The sequence below is a fragment of the Lepidochelys kempii genome, chromosome 10 (assembly GCF_965140285.1).
Source record: "Lepidochelys kempii isolate rLepKem1 chromosome 10, rLepKem1.hap1, whole genome shotgun sequence".
Taxonomy (NCBI): Eukaryota; Metazoa; Chordata; order Testudines; family Cheloniidae; genus Lepidochelys; species Lepidochelys kempii.
The window spans coordinates 43135059-43158597 of record NC_136389.1 but is presented as its reverse complement, the minus strand read 5'-3'; the positions used below and the strand labels follow the sequence as shown (position 1 = coordinate 43158597).

The following is a 23539-nucleotide window of genomic DNA, read 5'->3' as shown; positions in this document are numbered from 1 at the left end:
TGGCTGGACGCAGCGGTGAAGCCCCTACCGGCCCCGCCCCTAGAGGCCAGTGTGGGTAGGGGCGGGGCTTCCCGGCCTGAGGCGGAGAGACGCAGCCTCCGCAAGGAGCGGGGCTTTCTCTGGGGCTCCTTCCTGCGCGCGCTGCGGATTGTCGGGTCAGCGATTCACTCCTCTCTATGGTTCTTCCTCTAAGCTCTTCCGGGTCAGCTAGTAACCATGGTAACTGACAACTTCCGACTCGCGGGATCCTGGGGTAGAGCAATGGCGGAGCCGAGACTCGGAGCCGAGCAGGTGAGGGGGGCCGGGGACCCTCAGGAACCCCCTTCCCTGCTGGGAGCTTGCTGTCGGGGCCCTCTTTCCTCTTCCCCGCTCCCTGAGGCGCGGCCGGGGCCCTGCATCCAGCTCCCCGCCGAGCCCTGAAGTCCCGTTAGCGCCGCTCCGGCAGCGGGGGCCTTGGTTCGCGGGGCTCTGCTGTGCACGGGGCCCTCGGCGCTCAGCGGTGCGGAGCTGAAAAGATCAGACAAAGCCTCGTCTGTAAGGAGGCTCCCCCTCCCCCCGGCGTTAGCCGTCGTAGGGCCCCGCTCGGCCTGGCTGCGCCTGGAAATTAGATTTCATACCCAATCGAAGCGCCCTCGTGGGGGAGCCAGCCCGAGGGGTGGGAGGCGCCAAATGAGGGACCCTTACAAGGGGGGATGGGGATAGGGGTGCAGATGCAACATTAGTACCTGTGACGCAACAACAGGGCAGCTGCACCGGTACTAATGCTGGTGTAAGCTCTGCTGGAGACACAGGGTGCTGGCATTCTCCCACCACATTATCTAGATGATTGCCTAACCCAGTGCTGAAAACGGCCCAGGTGCACTATTGCTCTGACAGGGACAGTGACCTAAGCCTTGAGGTAAATGTGGAAGTGGGATACCAGGAGGAAACACAAGGAGGAGGGTGCAACAGAGGGGGCCTCCTGATTCATACTGAGAAAGTAGGGCAATCAGATAGTTACCTTAGGGGCATGAGCATGAACGCAAGAAACCTGGGAAACAAGCAGGAAGAATTGGAAGTCCTGGCACAGTCAAAGAACTATGATTGGAATAACAAAGACTTGGTGGGGTAGCTCACATGACTGGAGCACTGTCATGGATGGGTATAAACTGTTCAGGAAGCACAGGCAGGGGAGGAAAGGTGGAGGAGTTGCACTGTATGTAAGAGAGCGATATGATTGCTCAGAGCACCAGTATGAAACTGGAGAAAAGCCTGTTGAGAGTCTTTGGGTTACATTTCGAAGTGAGAGCAACAAGGGTGATGTCGTGATGGGCGTGTGCTATAGACCATCGGACCAGGAGGATGAGGTAGATGAGGCTTTCTTTGAACAATTAACTGAAGTTTCCAGAACATAGGGCCTGGTTCTAATGGGAGACTTTAGTCACCCTGACATCTGCTGGGAGAGCAATACAGCAGTGCACAGACAATCCAGGAAGTTTTTGGAGAGTGTTGGGGACAACTTCCTGATTCAACTACTGGAGGAACCAATCAGGGGACATTCTCCTCTTGACCTGCTGCTTACAAACAGGGAAGAATTGGTAGGGGAAGTAGAAGAGGGTGACAACCTGGGCAGCAGTGACCATGAGATGGTTATGTTCAGGATCCTCACAAAAGGAAGAAAGGAGAGTAGCAAAATATGGACCCTGGACTTCAGAAAAGCAGACTTGGACTCCCTTAGGGAACTGATGGGCAGGATCCCCTGGGAGGCTAATATGAGGGAGGAAAGGAGTCCAGGAAAGCTGGCTTTATTTTAAAGAAGCCTTATTGAGGATGCACGAACAAACCATCCCAATATGCAGAAAGAATAGCAAATATGGCAGGTGACCAGTTTGGCTTAACAGTGAAATCTTCAGTGAGCTTAAACACAAAAAGGAAGCTTATGAGAAGTGGAAACTTGGACAGATGACTAGAGAAGAGTATAAAAATATTGCTCAAGCATGCAGGGGTTAATCAGGAAGGCCAAAACACAACTGGAGTTGCAGCTAGCAGGAGATGTGAAAGGTAACAAGAAGGGTTTCTACAGGTATGTTAGCAACAAGAAAATGGTCAGGGAAAGTACAATACCCACTTGGGGAAGTGAGGAAACAGATTGAGACGGGTAACCTACTATAGGACAGGCCCAATAAGGAAAATAACACAACACCACTGGACATCACGTTCAGCCCCCAGCTAAAACCTCTCCAGCACATCATCAACAATCTACAACCTATCCTGGAAAACGAACCCCCACTCTCACAAGCCTTGGGAGGCAGGCCAGCCAATCCTCGCGTACAGACAGCCCCCCAGCCTGAAGCAAATACTCACCAGCAACTACACACCATACCACAAAAACACTAACCCAGGAACCAATCCGTTTAACAAAACCTGTTGCCTTCTCTGTCCTGATATCTACTCTAGCAACACCATCATAGGACCCAACCACACCATCAGAGGCTCATTGACTTGCACATCTACTCATGTGATATATGCCATTATGTGCCAGCAATGCCCCTCTGCCATTTACATTGGCCAAACCGGACAGTCTCTACGTAAAAGAATAATTGGACACAAATCAGACATCAGGAATCGTAACACACAAAAGCCAGTAGGAGATCACTTCAATCTCCATGGACACTCAATAACAGATTTAAAAGTAGCCATACTTCAACAAAAAAACTTCAAAAACAGACTTTAAAGAGAAACTGCTGAGCAACAATTCATTTGCAAATTTAACACCATCAATTTGGGCTTGAATAGGGACTGGGAGTGGCTGGCTCACTACAAAAGCAATTTTCCCTCTCTTGGTATTGACACCTCCTCATCAATTATTGGGAGTGGCTACATCCACCCTGACTAAATTGGCCTTCAGCATTGGTTCTCCACTTGTAAGGTAACTCCCTTCTCTTCATGTGCCAATATATATATATTCACTCCATGCATCTGAAGAAGTGCGTTTTTTACCCATGAAATCTTATGCCCAAATAAATCTGTTAGTCTTTAAGGTGACACTGGACTCCTCGTTGTTTTTATTAATGATCTGGATGATGGGCTAGATTGCACCCGTAGCAAGTTCATGGATGACACTAAGCTGGGGGGAGAGGTAGATACACTGGAGGGTAGGGATAGGGTCCAGAGTGACCTAGACAAATTGGAGGATTGGGCCAAAAGAAATCTGATGAGGTTCAACAAGGACAAGTGCAGAGTCCTGCACTTGGGATGGAAGAATCTCATGCACTTCTACAGGCTGGGGGCCGACTGGCTAAGCAACAGTTCTGCAGAAAAGGACGTGGGGATTACAGTGGATGAGAAGCTGGATATGAGTCAACAGCATGCCCTTGTTGTCAAGAAGGCTAACGGCATATTGGACTGCATTAGTCTGAGCATTGCCAGCAGATCGAGGGAAGTGATTATTCCCCTCTATTTGGCACTGGTGAGGCCACATCTGGAGTTCTGTGTCCAGTTTTGGGCCCCCCACTACAGAAAGGATGTGGACAAATTAGAGAAAGTCCAGTGGAGGGCAACGAAAATGATCAGGGGGTTGGGGCACATGACTTACAAGGAGCGGCTGAGGGAACTGGGGTTATTTAGGCTGCAGAAGAGAAGAGTGAGGGGGGATTTGATAGCAGCCTTCAACTACCTGAAGGAGGGTTCCAAAGAGGATGGAGCTAGCCTGTTCTCAGTGGTGACAGAACAAGGAGTAATGGTCTCAAGTTGCAGTGGGGGAGGTCTAGGTTGGATATTAGGAAACACTGGTTCACTAGGAGGGTGGTGAAGCACTGGAATGGGTTACCTTGGGAGGTGGTGGAATCTCCATCCTTAGAGGTTTTTAAGGCCCGGCTTGACAAAGCCCTGGCTGAGATGATTTAGTTGGTATTGTTCCTGTTTTGAGCAGGGGGTTGGACCTTCTGAAGTCTCTTCCAATGATTCTGTGATATAGGTAATAATTTTTTTAGTGTAGATGGGTTTTAATTCTGTCCGGTGACTGGTTGGTAGCTCTGTAGATCAAAACACTCCTTATCTACAAAACCTAAATAGACAACTTTAATACAAGCTTCCACGCTACCGTATTAATGTTCCTCAGCTTTGACCTGGAGGGACCATGTTTAGGAGTGAGGGAATAGTTCAGTCTCCAAGACCCATTCAGTTCTTTACCTCTCTAGTGGAACAGTCAACAAGGGGGACAATTACTGCTATGTGAACATTTGCTCACTAGGAACTAGATGGAGATCACCCAGTTTGTTTCACATGGGCCACCAAACAGTCATCAAATAACAGCTACTTTAATTTGAGTCAAATTTACATTGGTGAATTGGATGTGAAAGGCCTCTCCTTATTCCATTATTAATTTCCTAACTAGCCAAAGTCTCTCACTGAGGCATCAAGTTACCCACATTCCTTCCATTTCTACTTTCTCCCAAGAATGGACAGAGGGGAACTCTGTGCTGACAGTGGTGATAGCAGAAGAAAGGCTATGAAAGATGCAGCTTATCAGCTGCAACCAATACAGTTTCTGTTTTGAGAATGTATGTAAATGGGGTTTGCAAGCTTTCTTTTTTTATTTGTCTTTAATAAAAGGGTAATAACTGTTTCTTTCCGAAGTTCGTCTACATTTTAGCTTCTCAACCTTGCTGTTATCACTTAACTTCCCATACAGAATCTTGTTCATGAGTAGCTTTTGCACTGACATGTAAAACAGTGGGTACATTACAGAACTAAATAGATGATCCTGAAAATACAGTAATCTCTCATTAAAGGGTGGTTCTGCTCTGAAAACACATTTTGGGGCTCTATGTTTTAATCTCTAGATTAAGTAAACACAATTTACTAGTAAAATTTTATTTGATTTTTTTTTCTTGTTAGTTTGTTCTGGCAGTACTTCATTCTCGGCCTCAGCTCTGAAAGTCAAGGTGGGCTCATTCGGTTCACACTGTTATGAACAAGCAAAATGTTATCCTGAGATGTATTAACAGGAGTGTTGTATGTAAGACACAGGAGGTAATTGTTCCACTCTACTTGGCAGTTTTGGGCACCAGGCTTTAAGAAGGATGTGAACAAGTTGAAGAGAGTCCAGGGGAGAGCTACATATATGATAAGAGGTTTAGAAAACCTGTCCTATGAGAAAAAGTTGAAAGAATTGGACACATTTAGATTAGAAAAGAGAAGTCTCGGGGAGAGGAGTTGGGGACATAACAATCTTCAAATATGTAAAAGGTTGTTTGGAAGAGGACCATGATCAGATGTCCTCCCCTACTGAAGGTAGGACAAGAAGTAATCAGCTTAGTTTGCACAAAGGGAGATTTAGGTTAGGTATTAGGAAAAACTTTCTAGCTATAAGCAGAGGTAAGCACTGGAATAGGTCATGTAGGGAGGTTGTGGAATCCCCGTCATTGGAGGTTTTCAAGAACCGGTTAGACAAACACCTGTCAGTGATGATCTAGGATTACTTGGTCCTGCCTCAGATCAAGGGGCTCTGGACTAGATGACCTCTTGAGATCCTTTCCAGGCCTATATTTCTGTGAAGTCCATTAACAATTCTGTTCATGATGAGTGATTTAGAACAGAATCCAGCTTGCTCACTCAGGGCTCTGCCAGGCTATTGTAAATAAAATGTAGTCACTGGAATGAGCAGGTTCTGAATACACCTGGGGGATACTGGTGGTGTTGGTCAATAGAGTAGTACTGTGCTGTAGCAGTTGGTTTGTAAGGAGGGCATCCATCCCCACTTCCTTTCAGAGGTGGAGTGAACCACTGATCTTAAATGTTATAGACATTTTGGTAAGCACAGCTGCAGAGTTTGTCTAGAAATGTGGCTCTCAGAGAATTCATCCCAAGATTGATTTTCATCGGAAAATCAATTTAATTTTGAGTCTTTAATCGTTTGATTGCTGTGTTTCAGCTCAGCATGACACACCTGGTAAAAGGATTATGCTCTGAGAGTGACCTAGTTTTATTTAAATCACTTGAGCATGTCGTTAAAAATGTTTGAGTTTGGCATTACAGTCTGAAACTACTGACATTTTGGTCTATGAAAAATACAATGCTTATCACAAAGTAGCATCAAAACTTAAATGTGTCGCTTCACTGCTTGTGCTAGATCTGTTCTCCCATGTTATTTATTTAAATGTCCCAAAAAGGTTTCTTATCTTTGTGCTATTTTTGTGGACAGTAATATTCACAATGTAATAGGCATTCAGTCTTACTCTAGCTTTCAACAGGGGCAAGGGTATTCTCCTTTATCTGGAGAATTTTCCTTTGCCTTGACACCTGACAGGAGTCCAACTCCGTTACCGTCTGCTGTCAGTGTAATCAGCTTATGTTTTAATCTTTGGAGACCTGAAAGAGATTTATGAACTGATTAGAATAGAAATTTAGTCACCATAATTAGTTTCCTCACTGAATCTAAGACTTTCCCGAAGATAGAATCTGTCAGCCTTGCCCCAGGGAGGTGGAGAAGGTCTCTTAATATCACCTGGCAAGCAGGCTGCATCATTGGAATTCTGAGTTTTTAATCACCTCAGGGGGGACACAAAGCTTCAGCAGTATTGCTTGTTCTCCACTGAGTTGCTTCCAGTGTAGAAGAGAAGAATAGCCATACTCCAATCTAAATGGATTCAGCACTTCCAACAAGTGTGCTGGGGAGTAGTAACATGACATAAACATGAGATTCAGACGCTTTAAGCCCGGACTCCCCAAACCAGTAGAAAATGTACTGTAGGGATTGATCTTATACTGGGCCATGGGAAGTGGCAGGACATGGCACAGTAAATCACTTTCTTCACCCACCTTTGTGAGTCTATAAGAAAATGCCTAATAGGAAAGACTGGTGTGTGGATTTTTTTGCATTACTGAATGTCTGAACTATGGAAGTGAAAGGAGTTGTTAGTCAATTGAGAGCGAGCGAGCAAGCGAGCAAGCTTTTCTACTTTTATATCTATACTTCTGTTTAACTCTCTTCTGAGTGTCTGATTAACAATTTGTAGACCTGCCATCCCAAGACAGCTAGGCACTGGCATGCCAAAGGGAGATTTACAAAAGAGCTGCCACAGTCTCCAGTGTTGTAAGTGGCAAAAATTTGTCCTAGATTGAGGCCTGATCTACGCTTACAAGTTAGGTTGACATAGCTACGGTGCAAAGGAGTGTGAAAAATTCACTCCTCTGAGCATCATAGTTAAATGAACCTGATCCCTGGTGTAGACATGGCTAGGTCAGTGAAAGAATTCTCCCATCAACCTAGCTACTGCCAGTTGCTGTGGAAGACGCATTCCACTGCAGGGAGAGCAGCTCAGACACTACCAGAGAGGCAAGTGCAGATATGGTGCTCGGGGCAGGGACAGTGTGCGGAGCCCTGTGGCCCCCCTGTCTAGGAGTCGGACCTGCTGCTGTCCGCTTCCGGGGTGCAGTGAGGTGTAACAGGTAAGAACTAGCCTGCCTTAGCTGGGCAGCACCGCCACCAGAACTTTTAATGGCCTAGTCGGCGGTGCTGACCAGAGCTGCCGTGACCCAGTGCCTTACATTCAGCGACCCAGTACTGGGTCACAACCCACAGTTTGAAAACCACTGATCTGTTACGCACATGAGCCTTAGAACTGCGTGTTATGCACCTAACTGGAGAAGCAAATTCTTCGAATAATGTTTGAATTTGATTTCTCCCAAAAGGCTGGTGGGTGCCAGGCACTGTATTGGAGGAAGGGTGCGTGATCTCAGCCCTGGTTTAATCCCTATGGCAGCTGTTCTTCTGGGGCTGTTCAAAAAACATTGCCAGAATGAAGAAGAGGTCAGTGTAGCTGGAAAACTTGTCTCTCACCAACAGATGTTCGTCCAATAAAAATGACCTCACCTACCTTGTTGCTTTAATATCCTGGAACCAACATGGCTACAACAACACTTCAAATTGTCAGAATGTGTCAACTTTAAGAAAAGCAGGTTTTTTCCAGGGGCTATATTTTGAGAACTTCTTGATCAAATGATTCCAAAATTTGATCACTAACGGAACCCTGAGACATCTGATTTCACAGCAATTAAAGTAAACAGGCAGATTTTAGAGCACTTAGAGTCAAGCTTTAAACAGAAAGCTGGTCTTAACCTTAACTCTTGGTGATGCATGAGATGGAATAGAATCATAGAATATCAGGGTTGGAAGGGACCTCAGGAGGTCATCTAGTCCAACCCCCTGCTCAAAGCAGGACCAATCCCCAATTTTTGCCCCAGATCCCTAAATGACTCCCTCAAGAATTGAGCTCACAACCCTGGGTTTAGCAGGCCAGTGCTCAAACCACTGAGCTATGCCTCCTCCCCGTCTAGCTCAGTTGTATTGGCTTGTAGGTTTGATTGCTTTTTTACTCCTAACTTTGATTACTAAAAATAGCGGATCTGATCCTAGATGCAAACAGGAAGTAGATCTGTTCAGTGTTTTGACTGTAAAAACCTACTTTGAGTCAGTTATGCTTTTTGTTGTCTAAAGGATGTTTCCCTTTTGTCAATGGCTGCCTTAACTTCCTAAGTGTCTGCCTTCTCTCCATGGTGAGAGTCAAATGTAAGAAGAGCAAAAGGATTTTTGTGATCTTTATATGAATAATTATCTCCTCTTTGCTGTCAACAGGATACCTACATTATCTGTGAGGTCTGCTACAAACAGCACTCTTCTGCTTGAGATTTTGACGTGTTTAGAATCAAACATTGGTGTACTGTCTTTTGTGCAGGGCTCGGTGTGCCTTTAATCTGCTCCAGTGCATTGCTATGATCCTAGTGTATATTCTCTCAATGTAGAAAAGATCTCATCTTCACTAAGGCTCAATAATTTCACAATTAGCTTTGCATCAAAAGCAGTGGGCGTGGATGTCTCTAAATGGCTAGGGATGCTAAGAATGTATCCTCCATCTGCCAGTGCCAAGAATAGAAAGGGGGTTACTAGATCTCCCCACCAGATCACAGCAGAGTAGTTCCCACAGCTTACCTTTCCTGATCCAGAAAATGCTAGGTATGCTAGGGTACAAGAATGAGACCACCCTATTCCAGCACCAGACCCTACCAGTGATGTCTTCAAAACAGCACAGAGAGCGTTTTGAAATACCCTGTTAATCAAATGCCTCCCACAGTTGATGTTAGGACTGCTTTCCTTAGGGCCCAATCCTGAAAATCCTTGCACATGTGAGTAGTTCCAGTGAGTCTCATGGGACTACTCATTACTACAGAGAACCTTCTATTCTCCTTCCCCAAATCACTTCATACCCAGTGCTGTAATTAGCTGTGTAAGCAGCTATTGTTCTTGTGTAATGGGTTTCTGCCATTCCCTCTTTGATTTTAAGGAGCTTTTTATATGGTTGTATTTTCAATAAGCAAAATATGCCCATGTAATTCTCACTTCCCAAACCCTAATAAATGTAGGTTCACTAACTATATTGATGTTAGCCAGCAGTAAACACGCTTGTACTTATTAAAATCAGAGATTTTTCTCAATCTACACAAATAGCAAAAATCTGGATTGAGCTTCCAACAGAAATGACTAGCATCTGGCTGGTATAGTAGATTCTGTTTAGCAGAGATGCCGCTATTTTTGCTTTGACATTTGCCAGATGTCCTTTTGGGGGCAATTCCTTGAAGAAGCCTTGCCATTTTAACACTGTCCTTTTCTATCATTTCAGGCTTCACCATTCCCAATAGCTACAGAACCTCAGAAACCCCGCCCAAGAAAAGGTTTGTTTAAGGATGTACTTACAATAGTATTACTTAGGTAGGACAACGTAAAAAGATTGCTCCGTAATGTGTGAACCTGTCTGAGAAGCACACAACCAATCTGTATATGAACCATTTGTTTGCAGAGGTGAAAAGCAAGTATACTCATTTATTGCACCATCTGGTCTTTAATCACTTGTGTGTATGGCAGTGTTGGCCAAACTTACTGACCCTCCGTAGTTCAAGAGCTGGGGTTCGCCTGCCAGTTGCTTGGGTCTTCAGCCTTGTGGCAGGGTGGTGGGGTTAGGGTTTCTGCCCTGCAGGGAGGGGGATCTCAGGACTTCAGCCCTGCTTCTGCTGAATCCCTGAGCCCTGGCAGGCATGTCCCATGTGGTTGAAGCCCTGAGACCCCCACATCCCTGCTGGGCAGAAGCCAGAGGCGACATGCGGGGTCACATTGCCCCCCAGATTTTTGCCAGGATTTGCTGGCCACGCTTGGTCACATGGTGCCACTGGGCCCCCTCCCTGCACAGTGGCTACTGGAGCTGGCAAGCTGGAAGCTGCAGTCATGGGGAGAGGCAGCGGCAAACACCTGGGAGTTGCAGGGAGAACTGCTGAGGGTAAGAGACTACTCTGTGTCAACTGAGAGCCTACCTCTCAGTCCCAGAAGACCCAACATCATTCAGTCTGCTATATGAACTTAAAGTGGAATTGGAAATGAGCTTTTTAATAATTAAGGGATTTTCTGAAAACTTAGTGAAAATTCAAATGAGGGAAGCACTTGGAGCAGTGATAGTGAAAGAAATGTAGGGGTGACAGTAGCCAAATACTCAGATAGGACTTTACAATAAATTGTTTGGGCAGCAGGTAGGTGGATAGTCGATGTGGTTCTGGTCAGAACACACCTGAAACCGGGGTGGATTTGATTTAAATCACTAGTCAGGAAGACTTGATTTAATCATGGATTTCTACATGAAAGTGCATTCTTGTTGGTTGTTATAACCTTAATACATATTGTTCACAACTCAGAGATAGATGTACGTTTCATTTTTAGAAGATACACACTATACATTTTTAAAGTGATTTATTTTGAAAACTTTTCAGATTAGTATTACAGCTATATCAGAAAATGAATGATTGTTTGGTTATTTCATTTACCAAAGGTAATTGAAGCAGATATTTATGAAGTTATTGAGAAATGAACTATCTCCAATTCAACAGGTTAATCATTAATATTTAGAGGATTTTCTTGCCATGCTGTTTTAGGAGGAAAACATCACCAGACTGATATTTAAATTGTTTTATTTAACTAAAACAACGTTATGTATTCTGGATTTTTTCTTCAACAGCAAACTTATAATAATTTAACAAAACAAGCATATGAATTTTTGAATTTAGTTAAACATTCAAGTTTTTTAAAATCAGGTTTGTTTTTGTTAAACTTGTTTTAAACTAAAATAGTTAAATGAAATATTAAAAAAAAAATTAAATCGACTATGTCAGCCAGGTCAACGTGAGAAACTTAAAATATTGGCTTCTGCAGCTAACTCAGTCGTCTTCACCTTCATTTTCCTGTTTGTTCATAATCTGGAAAAGAAGAACAAGCTTTCCTGCTTTTTCAGGTCCCAAATGATTTCTCAATTTGGAATGAATTAGTCCAAAGGAAGAAAATATTCTTTCTACAGCAGAAGAAGCAGCTCCTGCTGTTAAAAGTGAGATTATCACTTCAACAGTCTCTGAATCTGAGTGCTTAAGTGACTTCCTCCAGTTGACTGTTGTGACTTTCTTTAAAACATCATCAGTAGACATATATTTCTTGAATGGTTTACCCTTAGCGCTGAAGTTTATGATAGTTGGCATTATGGAGGGATGATTGCTGGATGTCCATGTCATAGCTAACTCCTCTTCTTCAGCAGTTAAAGTTTGACCCCGGTACCGAGTATTGAGAATATTTGCAAGAAAATGAGCTGGAGATAGTGCTTGTCCCATTCATTTTTTTAATGCTTGTAATTTAACTCTATCATCGCATATTTCTCTTTTTAAGATCTCACCCAGTTCCTTCCAAATTTCAACAGCATCAGCAATAAAACAGCTGTTTCCCTGCATTTTGTTCACGGCTACAGAAATAGGCTTCAGGGTGCTCAGCATGTGTTCAACATTTCTCTTAAGCCCAATGTTGAGAACTTTGGCTGTGACAGTGCCATCTATTTTTTCATGATTTTGTTCACAAACTGTCATCAGCTTAGACCAGTTCTCGATATAGTGCTCAAAACACTCCACTACTGAGTTCCGTCACACATCTTGTGGGGGAGTTAGCTTGGTTCCTCCCACTTTTTTCAGAGCAGCTGCTGCAAAGTGGTTGTTACGGAAGTATTTTGCAATTTCAACAACATTAGCCTTTATTTCTGGAACACTGAAGTCTTTGGCTAGGAGGTGCATCAAATGAGCACTGCAGCCGTATGTTGTTATCTTGGGACTCTCTTCGCTCCCTTCTAAATAATTTCTTCTCATCTTGGATACATTTGCAGCATTCTGTGACCAAGCTGCATACTAGACATTTGATTTTTTTTCCCCACAGTTTGTTATAACTTTTACTGTTACTTCTTGTAAGTATTCTGCTGTGTGTGCATTTCCTGATGTATCAATTGTTTCTGTAAGGAAGACATTCCCTTCTTCTGTTGTCACACGAGCACAAACAACAGGATCATTGTGGACATTGCTCCACCCAGTCAAGACTCAGGTTAATAATTTCACCCTCTAGACCAGTGGTTCCCAAACTAGGGGCTCTGCTTGTTCAGGGAAAGCCCCTGGCGGGCTGGGCCAGTTTGTTTACCTGCTGCGTCCGCAGGTTCGGCCGATCACAGCTCCCACTGGCCGCAGTTAGCCGTTCTTGGCCAATTGGGGCTGTGGGAAGCGGTGCGGGCCGAGGGACGTGCTGGCTGCCCTTCCCGCAGCCCCCATTGGCCAGTGGGAGCCGCGATCGGCCAAACCTGTGGACGCGGCAGGTAAACAAACCAGCCCAGCCCACCGGGGCTTTCCTTGAACAGGCGGCGCCCCTAGTTTGGGAACCACTGCTCTAGACCTTTTGCACACTGCTCAATTTCTCTTTCAGACACTTTATCCAGCAATTTGCCTGCGACATCTGCTCTGTTGGGTGGACTGTATCCTGGTCTTAATGACTGAACCATGCTAATGAAGTGTGGGTTCTCAATCATACGGAAAGGAGAGTTTGTTGCATAAACAAGCTGGGCAATTTTTTCATCAATTACCTCTTTTTGTAATCTGCTGGTTCTTATCACAAATGTATCTATGGTTATTTCTGGATGATGGAAATTTTTCTTCTTTTTGCTACAGGTGATGATATACTGTGGCTATGTGACATACATGATGTGACTGAAACACTATCATTGGCAGATAACTCTGAAACTATAGAAAATGATGGTGATCTTGAAGGTAGATAGTCTTCAGAATCCTGTATGCTGAGGGTGGATTCTCCTAAACAAAATAAGTCAGTGCGGTTATTTAATTATTTAATTATTATTACAATACTGCTCATTTAGTATTACTCATTGCACTCACTAACACTCAGTACGACTTTAAAGGTGAAATCGTAAAAGGAAGATCTGCCTGTTTCAGCTATTTATTTTTTACCACAACTACATCTAAAATGACAGTACCATAGAGTAACAACTATATTTTTTGCTCAAACGTGAGAATTCAAGAATAGTCCAGAAGGAAGACAGGCAGTCCTTAAGAAAGAAGTATGAAATAAAAAATGTACCAACCTGAAGATCTTGCATGTTCAGACATGTTCCTTTCATCATCTTCAATGCAGCTTCCTCCTGAGAAGGAACACTTCCCATGATGTTGTTTCATTCAGTCAACCAGGCCTTGCATTTCTTTGTTGCACTGTTTGCATTTTGCACGCATGCCTGTCTTACCCACAGGTAGAGGAACTTCATTAAAAATATTCCCAAACTGGGTCTCTCTTACGGCCTGCTGCCATTATAGGTTTTCCCTTCTAGTGAGAGAATGGTATGGTAGATCTCAAATCAATGAAGGTTACATGCAGAAAGATCTCAAGATTTCTGGAATATGCTGCTCAAACAGTTTCACTTTTGTTTCTACTGTCTGTCCCTCCTTCTCACATTTATCTCCAGACTACTTCTCCTTGTCCAGCTCTATTCTGCCCCCAACAATCTTCTATTCATTGAACTTTCTGAAACTTTGCACTTTTAGAGAGAGGTAAGGGATTGACTCTGTGTACACAAATTTGCAGAGGGACAATAGGGTTGAGGTCTGTTATTTCTCACCTCTCTATATTTATTTAAAACATTTTTGCTGTTAACAAGCATGTTACCTCTGGAGACATAAATCCACAGTTTGAGAACTGCAAAACTAAGTATCTCTGATGGTATCTTCTAGACTGATCACTGAGTCCCATTGGATAGACAGAAAGATTAACCTAAATAATCTATACAGAAGTGGCTGGAACCCCATAAGATTGGGTCCCTAATCCATGAACTATTGGAACTCATTTACAAAACTTTTCTTAGACATTACAAGAATATATTGTCTCATACTATAGAATTAGAATTTATAATCCCTATTCCAGGATGAGATATCTTTGAGCTATAATGTATCTTAATTAAAACTATCTTTAGATAGGTTTTTCCCTCAAAAACCATTTTATCAGAAAAATCTCATTTAAATTAAAAAATCCAATTTTTTTTGTAAATCATTGATTTTTATCCACCCTGCCTGAAACATTGTATTCAGTTCTGGGCACCTCATTGTCAGGAAGATCTTGAGAAATGAGGGGGAATTTACTTTTGTTGCTTATCTCTGATTAGAGGGCTGGATCAATGGAATTGGGAGGAAAGATTCGAGATCAACATACATGTAGCTTGGCTAAGTGACAACTAAAGAAAAACAGGAACATTCTCCTCTCGTTTATAGGCCTGATTCTCCTTTCCACACCAGGGTAACTCTGACTTCAGCAGTTATGCAGAATGTATGCTGCTGGGAGAGGAGAATCAGGCCTGTGCCTCTTTTTTTCATCATGGCAGTGTCCCTTGCGCTGAAGGTGGGCATCCTCACTGCAATACATGGTGTGGCTCAGGTAATGTTTGAGTGGAAAGCTTTGGAAGGCTCCATGTTTGCCAGATACTGTTTGCCTGCATTGCTTTTAGTGCGGTGAGCAGAAGCCTATTTGATCAGCTTGTTTGTTAATCTCTGGAAAATGAGGGCAAGAGCAAGATTTGTAATGGGAATTAACATAACAGTGTGTGCTCTCTCTCTCTCTCTCTCTGTGTGTGTGTGTGTGTGTGTGTGAGAGAGAGAGAGAGTGATTGTGAGGGCGGGTAAGGATGGGAAGGGAGAGTGGTATATGGTGTGTACTTTTATGGAGAGGAGTTACGTGAGGGGAAGCACAGCAATATTACTTTTCAGTGATTCATTCTAGTACTTTACTAGAGTCTCTTGATGAGGCTCCTGCATTAACCAAGAAACCTATTCTAATTCAGCTGAAGAGATGATGATTTAAATTCAGGGGCTAGAGAAATGTGCATAAGGTTTGCTCTATAAAGAGGTGTTTGTACTTGTTTTAAAGGAGCACTGCTGTCAAGATACACAAGCCTGAAAAGGTGACATTACCTTGTGGCACTTTCCCAATCAAATCAACATCAGTACAAGCAGAGTTACAAATTGATGGAGACCAGTTAATTTGTTAATCACAGATCCAGCCCCGCAAGCTGCTCTGACTGAGTGAACTTCTGTACCCACATGGAGCCTCACTGACTTCAGTAGGGCTCTGGTATCCACCTGCACACAGCAGCTTGCGGGATCAGGGCCTTGGAATGTCAGCTGTTTGTTCAGCACTTGATACACTGTGGCCCTGATTTTGGTTTAGGGCCTCAGGGCATTAACAGTTGTACAGTGCCCATCGGGAAGTTTTCTCTGGGTTGGCCAGATATGGTAATCACATAACTGGATTTATTACGTGGTTGTAGCTGAGCCTGGCTATGTCACCTCAGTGAATGTGAATTATTTTGTGTTATGGGGCAAGTATTTTGCAAGAATGAGGAGTGACCTTACTTTCTACTCTGTTGCCCTAAGATAGCCCTACTGTAGTAGGTATTCTCATTCAAGTCATCTAGTCCTGCACTGAGGCAGGACTGAGGGCTTGTCTATACTTATGGCTAAATCTGCACTGCTGTGATTGATGCAGTGGTGTCGATTTAGCGGGTCTGGTGAAGATACCCTAAGTCGATGGCAGAGCACTCTCCCGTCAACATCTGTACTCCACCTCCCCCAGAGGCGGAAGGTAAGTAGTTGGGAGAGCTTCTCCCGTCGACATAGTGCAGTGTAGACACAACTGTAAGTCGATCTAAGTTACGTTGCCTTACATCTTTAGTGTAGACCAGCCCTAAGTATTAGTGTCTGTATAATCTGTTCTTAAAAACCTTAAGTGACAGAGATTCCACAACCTCCTTAGGTAATATGTTCTAGTGCTTAACTACATTTATAATCAGGAAGCTTTTCTTAATGTCTAGCCTAAATCTCCCTTGCTGAAATTTAAGCCCATTGCTTCTTGTCCTGTCCTCAGTGGTAAGGAGAACAATTTATCGCCCTCCTCTTTATAATAACCTTTTACATACTTGCTCTTCTCTTCTCCAGACTAAACACACCCGATTTTTTCAATCTTTCCTTTTTTGTCATGTTTGCTAGACCTTTAATAATTTTTGTTGCTCTCCTCTGAACTTTCTCCAATTTGTAGACATCTGTCCCTCCCAGTCTTTTTTTTTTTTTTTTCTTCCACTTAAGGCTGCTGCTCCTCAGGTATGGTACAGTTCTTGGAAAGTTTCAGGGAACGGCACTATCAGAAACATTGCACTTTTTTAATGAGGCACTCCTAGTATCTGAGCGGAACTTGGCTGAGCAAATCCACTTCTCCAGAAGAGCAGAGGCAGGGAAAGGGTTTCAGAGCACAGTTCCCTCTCCTCTGCCTGCACAATAATGGTTGCTGGCTGCATCCATTTGGGACTAAAGATACAGAAAGGAAGAACTGAAATAATGTCTTCTTTTACATACCAATATATGCAGTCTGACTATCAATGCCTAATAAAAGCAGTGTTGCTTGATGGGCAGAGCACTGGACTTTGACTCAGGAAACCTGGGTTCTATTCCTATTTCTGCCACTGTCCTGCTATGGCACCTTTGGAGAGTCCTTACCCTTCTGTGCCTCAGTTTCTCCATCTGTAAAATGGGGATCTCCCCTTTGAGATCTACTTGTGAAAAGTTCAGCAAAAGAGCTAAGTATTATTATTATTTATTATGCTGAATTGACATCATAAGATTGCTTTTGTTTGTGCTGGGTAGAAGACTGCTATTAAACTTCTTTTCCAGACTGTGGATCATATTTGTGAAACAATTTAAAAGCTGGTTATAAATTAGCTATTTCTACATACAGTGTGCAAGTGACCTGGTCCTAAATCAGTGGTTTTCAAACTTTTTTTCTGGCGACCCAGTTGAAGAAAATTGTTGATGCCCGCGACGCAACGGAGCTGGGGATGAGGGGTTTGGGGTGTGGGAAGGGCTCAGGGTGGGGCAGAGTGTTGGGGTGTTGGAGGGGGTCAGGGTTCTGGGGTGGGGGTGCAGGCTCTGGGGTGGGCTGGGCCAGGGATGAGGGGTTTGGCGTGTAGGACGGGGATCTGGGTTTGGGGAGGGCTTAGGGCTGGGGCAGAGGTTTGGGGTTCAGGAGGGGGTCAGGGCTCTGGAATGGGGGTACAGGTTCTGGAGTGGGGCTGGCTATGAGGGTTTTGGGGTTCAGGAAGGGACTCCGGGTTTGGGGCGTGGCTCAGGGCTGGGGGAGGGGATTGGCTTACCTTGGGCGGCTCCCGCTCAGCAGCGGTGCTAAGGTAGGCTTCCTGCCTGTCTTGCCACTGCGGGCTGTGCTGCGCCCTGGAAGCGGCCAACAGCACTTCTGGCTCCTGCCGGCATCGCCCCCTGGGAACCGGCCAATGGGAGTGTGGAGCCAGTGTTCTGGGCGTGGGCATTGCATGGAGCCCCGCAGGCCGCCCCCTCCCCCCGTAGCCGGACCTGTTGCTGGCTGCTTCCGGGGCTCAGTGCAGTGTCGGAACAGGCAGGGACTAGCCTGCCTTAGCCAGGCAGCACCGCCAATGGAACTTCTAACAACCATGACAAAGTTCCTCCTCTAGCTTGGTGGGTCTTGCGCTTATTGGCGGATTTGCTCGCCTCAGAGATTCACAGCAGCCCTCAGTTTGGCTGATTTCATGAACCCACGGTCCAGCTCAACTCCTCCTGTGTCTGATCAGGAGTTGGGAGGTTTGGGGGGAACCCAGGCCCGCCCTCTACTCTGGGTTCAACCCAGGGCCCTGTGGAATGCAGCTGTCTAGAGTGCCTCCTGGAATGGCTGTGCGACAGCTACAACTCCCTGGGCTACTTCCCCATGGCCTCCTCCCAACACCTTCTTTGTCATCACCATAGGACCTTCCTCCTGATGTCTGATAATGCTTGTACTCCTCAGTTCTCCAGCAGTATGCCTTCTCACTCTCAGCTTCTTGCACCTCTTGCTCCCAGCTCCTCACACACACCACAAACTGAAGTGAGCTCCTTTTTAAACCCAGGTGCCCTGATTAGCCTACCTTAATTGATTCTAGCCTTAATTGTTTCCAGAAAATTCCTGATTGTTCTGGAACCTTTCCTGTTACCTTATCCAGGGAAAAGGGACCTATTTAACCTGGGGCTAATATATCTGCCTTCTATCTTTCTCCTGTAGCCATCTGGCCCGCACCTGTCATACAGCCCAGTCGGCGGTGCTGGCCAGAGCTGTGGTGACCCAGTACCTTATGTTCCATGACCCAGTACTGGGTGGCGACCCGCAGTTTGAAAACTACTGTCCTAGATAAGGCTCCATTGAATACTGTTACTACAGATCTTTAGAATCCAGAGACTTCCCCCTGGTGTTTTTGCGATGGCTTCCTCATTTTGATGCAAAGTTTAAAGTTTGCTCCTGTCTTTGCAAACTTGTGCTACAAGACAGGAGCAGTAAGAAACTTGGAACCAACATCTTCCAACCTGCTTTTACGTTCCTTTTACAAAAGATTTACCCTGGGCTGAAAGAATTGTGGTTTGAATTATCTGCCTGTCAGGGCTAACCTGTCACATGGCTCTTCGACAGCAGAAGACTTGAAGGTTGAGATTAAAGGGTGTCTCTTTTACAGATAGTTCAATCTAAAAAGGAAATGATGAGATCATTCTGTGAGTGTATAAATAAATGGTCTGGGGCAGGTTTTGGGGTTGGGAGCTGATGCTGGAATCAGGTTAGAAATCTCTAAATCTAACCCTAAAGAGACTGGTGGGAAGTGAACAACTCAGAGCCGTGTTCTGTGGCAACCATTATTCAGGAACTGACGTGTTAGTAGTTAAAACTATTCATTATTTTGTCTTTTATCCTCCATGGGGAGAGTTGCTCTGAAAATCAATTCCCTTTGTTGCCACATCAAGATCAATAACTCTCTGTGTTATTTATTTTTCCCAAGCAAATGGTAATAGAATAAAGGGAGCTCTGCTCCTCAAATCAGGATGGAGTTAATATCAGCCTGCTGAGACAGGATTTTAATCTCCCTGCTGCATTTTAAGTTAATCAGATATTTTCTGAAATGCTTTACTGGTTTTGAATTGAAATTGACTGGCTCCCATCTTTCCAATTTCCTTTCCTCAAGCAGTCCAATCAAATCATTTTACAGTAACTGATAATATTATATGGGAGAAGGCACTTTTCCCAGTGTGTATTGTTGATCTTACGGAACATAACTCCAATTTATTTCCTTTTGTCATGGAAAAGGTTATTTAGAAAATGAAGTTTGGCCTCTCCTGTTAGTCTAGTCACGGCTGATAGGTTTGTGGACTAACTTTAAATACATTTTGAGTCATACAACAATGTTTGATCCAGGCTTTGGCTCATACATATCAATGGCATTTTACAGCAGGATAGAAAAGCTTTAAACGGGAACCTGAATGAATGTGTTTTTGAATGCAGTAGATACAGTATACGTCCAGTTACGTTACAGTGAATATTGAGCATACACTTCTGTTGGATTATGAAGAAGCAGGTTGTTGCATAGATACCCTCCTTGAGCTGTGCTTACTCAAAATGGATTCCTGTAGATCATTTTCTAAGTGACCATCTTCTATTATAAATTTCAAGGAAGCAGTGGATATAAAAGCTGAAGTGTTCCCCCAATTTCTAGCCTTTCCGATAGTTTATGGAAGTGTTTTCTAGTGGTTAGAGCGGGGGATTTGGTTCTGTTCCTAATTCTGCTTCTGATTTCCTGTGACCTTGGGCAAATCACTTCACCTCTTATTTTCCCATCTACAGAATAGGTATAATATTTAGTTACCACACAAAAATGAGGTAGGGTTTCACTAATGCTAGCAAAGCACTTTGATGTTGTAGATTAAGGATGCTATATAATGTAAGTATTATAATCTAGAACTAAGTCCTATACAATTGCTGCTAACGGAGTAGCATATGGTATTGCAGGGTGGAGGCAGATTTAATGGGCATAGCAATGTAGGGGAGTTTCAATCTGATACGATGCAATAAAATCTATCTAGCTAGGCATTTATACCATGCTCATCACAGCAGGGAATCACAGTTTAGAGCTCTCTCAACATCCTTTTTTCACAAGGACTCCAACCCAGTAAAAAAAAATCCAACACGCAAAAATATACAGAGAAATAACTGTATTAACCCTTTCGATTCAGGGAAATTGGTAACTCCTGGATTGTTACTTAGCATCCTTAACTAACATTAAGATTTTTCCAAACATCACACCTAGGGACCTGGACATTCACTAAGTCCCCAATTCAGCAAAACACTAAGCATAAGCTAAACTTTGCTGAATGGCTTTGCTGTGAATTGGGGCCTAATTTTATTTATAGGCCTTGGATATTGGTTTGTTTCTTTAGAATAAAGGGTGTGTCTGGATATTTCAGGTCCTGTAAATCATTATCATTAGATAAATTTTGCTTCTGTTCTGTACAGCTTACATGGCAGCTGGTCAAAACACCTCATTGAGCCACTAGTGCTTGAACTGAATTTCATTCTGCCTTAATGTATTCTCCATCACTGAGACAAAGCAAGTTATTGCACTATGTTTAAAACAATTGATAAAACAGGTTTATCAGAGATAAAATACTAGGATCCAGTGTCCTATGTGTAAGTAATAACACCGTATAGTAGGAACTAGCTGTTGTGGATAAATTTAATGGGAATATGGGAAGCATGTAATGTAAAAAGGTCTTAAAACTGTAGTTTTAATCTACTTGTACACTAACTGGTACTTTAACTGTCCTTATGTATAGCTTAAAACTGTTACTTCTTCAGCATGGAGAGATATGATTCACACCTGGATGACCTCTATAAAGTTTTCATAGCTAATGCTAACATGTCAGAATATAGTTTGCTTTTTAGACTCTGATGTTGAAATCTTCTCAAGCAATTTGTTGTTTTTGTCCAGCTAAATTGTCTGTGTCAGCATTTAACACACAGCAGTATTGATAGTCTATTATTTTTTGGACAGGCATAGAGCTGGTCTTTGAAGGGGAGTGTGACAGGGTCAGGCCAGATGGCTACAGGAGAGTGATAGAAGGCAGATATATTAGCCCCAGGTTAAGTAGGTCCCTTTTCCCTGGGTAAGGTAACAGGGAATGTTCCAGAACAGTCAGGAACCTTCTGGAGACAATTAAGACAGACAGGTTGATTAGAACACCCTGCAGCCAATCAAGAAACTGCTAGAATCAATTAAGGCAGGCTAATCAGGGCACCTGAGTTTAAAAAAGGAGCTCACTTCAATTTGTGGTGCGCGTGTAAGGAACCGGGAGCAAGAGGCGCTAGGAACTGAGAGTGAGAACGCGGACTGTTGGAGGACTGAGGAGTACAAGCATTATCAGACACCAGGAGGAAGGTCCTATGGTGAGGATAAAGAAGGTGTTGGGAGGAGGCCATGGGGAAGTAGCCCAGGGAGTTGTAGCTGTTGCAAAGCCATTCCAGGAGGCACTCTAGACAGCTGCATTCCACAGGGCCCTGGGCTGGAAACCGAAGTAGAGGGCAAGCCCGGGTTTCCCCCAAACCTCCCAACTCCTGATCAGACACAGGAGGAGTTGAGCTGGACCGTGGGTCACGAAAACGGCCAATCTGAGGGCTGCCGTGAATCTCCAAGGCGAGCAAATCTGCCAATAAGCGCAAGACCCACCAAGGTAGAGGAGGAACTTTGTCACAACTGGTGTCAGAAGTGGGATCTGGTGTGCACAGCACAGCGGAAAAAGGAGGGTGTTGGGTGGGGGGAAAGGGAGAGGTTTTTTTTTTTTTTTTCACCACAGTGGAGGACGTAGTGTGGGCACTGATGCAAGCCACAGCTGCCCAGCAGGAGGCTACCCGTGTCCAGGCAGCCGCCCAACAGGAGGCAGGGCGGCTGCAGCAAGAGACTAATTGCCTGCTGATGGACCAGGCTGCTTTAGACCGGGCTATGTTGCGGGAACTGGTAAACCAGGTAAAGGCCCTTACAGAGCTGAACCGCAGCCATGGTGGGACGCAGCTCATGCGGGCCAGCAATTGGCTGCAGAAAATGACGTGGGAGGATGATGAAGAGGCATATCTCCTGGTCTTTGAGAGGACAGCCCTGTGGGAGGCTTGGCCCCGAGAACAGTGGTCTGGCATCCTTGCTCCATTCCTGTGTGGGGAGGCCCAGAAGCCTACTATGATTTGCCTGAAGAGGCTGCGGCAGACCCAACCAGTTAAGGAAGAAGCACCCCAGGTTAAACTAGCAGCACCAAGCCCTAGAGCTCAGGTGACTGGGCTGCAAGGAGAGCCCAGGTGGAAAAAGAGAGGGGCTGAAGGCCCACCAGAAGCCACAAAGAGTCGGAGCACTGAGGGGGAAGAGGATTGTGATGTTAGAGTGCCCAAACCAAGAGATGGGGGAATGCCTAGGGCTCCATACAGATGTTATGCCTGCGGGGAGTGGGGACACATAGCTGCACAGTGTCCCTATGCAGTGTAACCTGGGGAACTGGGCAGACCCATGCTCCCTAATCCACCTTGTGGGGGTCTCACTAACCCCACATATGTACACCAGACCAGTGAAGCTAAATGGGATAGAGACCACGGCACTGGTTGATTTGGGGAGTGCTATCACGCTTGTCTCGGGGAAGCTCGTGAAGCTTGGTCAGCTGCTGTGGGCTAAATGTACGGGGATAACATGTGTCCATGGGACAGTTGGTTATTACCCCACCATCCCAGTAAAAATCGAGATTCAGGGGAACACTACTGAGGTAGCAGTAGGGGTAGTCCCTAAACTCCCATACCCAGTGCTCATAGGGAGGGACTTCCCAGGGTTTGGAGACTTACTCCCGGTAGGGGAATTGGAGAAAGGGGGAAGCCCTGAAGTTAGTGAGGCATCCACAGTAGACTGTCAACCCCCGATCTTCTCTGAAATATCCCCAGATTTGTTCTCCACTGCCAGACAGGGTAGAAAGACGAAAAGGGAAAGAAGGGCAGTTAAGGCCTTGGGAACCCGAACACTGGCCCAAAGCCAGAGGGTCGCTCTCGTAGTTAGGCGGACCCGAGCTGCTGAAAAGGAGGGCACCCAGAAGGGAGAAGCACCCGAGTCTGACCCACACCCTAACGCCTCTGAACCAGAGGCAATGGAGACTGGCCCCCAGATCTTGGGCAGATTAGCCCCGGGAGACGAAATTTTGGACGGGACCAGGCTGAAGACCCAAGGTACGACAATATTAGGAAAGAGGTGACCGAAATAGATGGAGT

General features: G+C 44.7%; 1 protein-coding gene across 5 annotated transcripts in view; it reads left to right on the top strand.

The window, feature by feature from the left end:
* The first annotated feature begins 214 nt into the window (after window positions 1–214).
* Window positions 215–23539, top strand: part of BBS4 (Bardet-Biedl syndrome 4) — a 127984-nt gene continuing 104659 nt past the window's right edge. For all 5 annotated transcript variants that reach the window (XM_073363109.1, XM_073363113.2, XM_073363111.2 and 2 more), the window contains exons 1-2: window positions 215–291; window positions 9660–9711. In XM_073363109.1, coding sequence (XP_073219210.1) covers window positions 217–291; window positions 9660–9711 — 127 coding nt within the window. In that variant the 5' untranslated portion in view covers window positions 215–216. The remainder of the gene's footprint in view (window positions 292–9659; window positions 9712–23539) is intronic.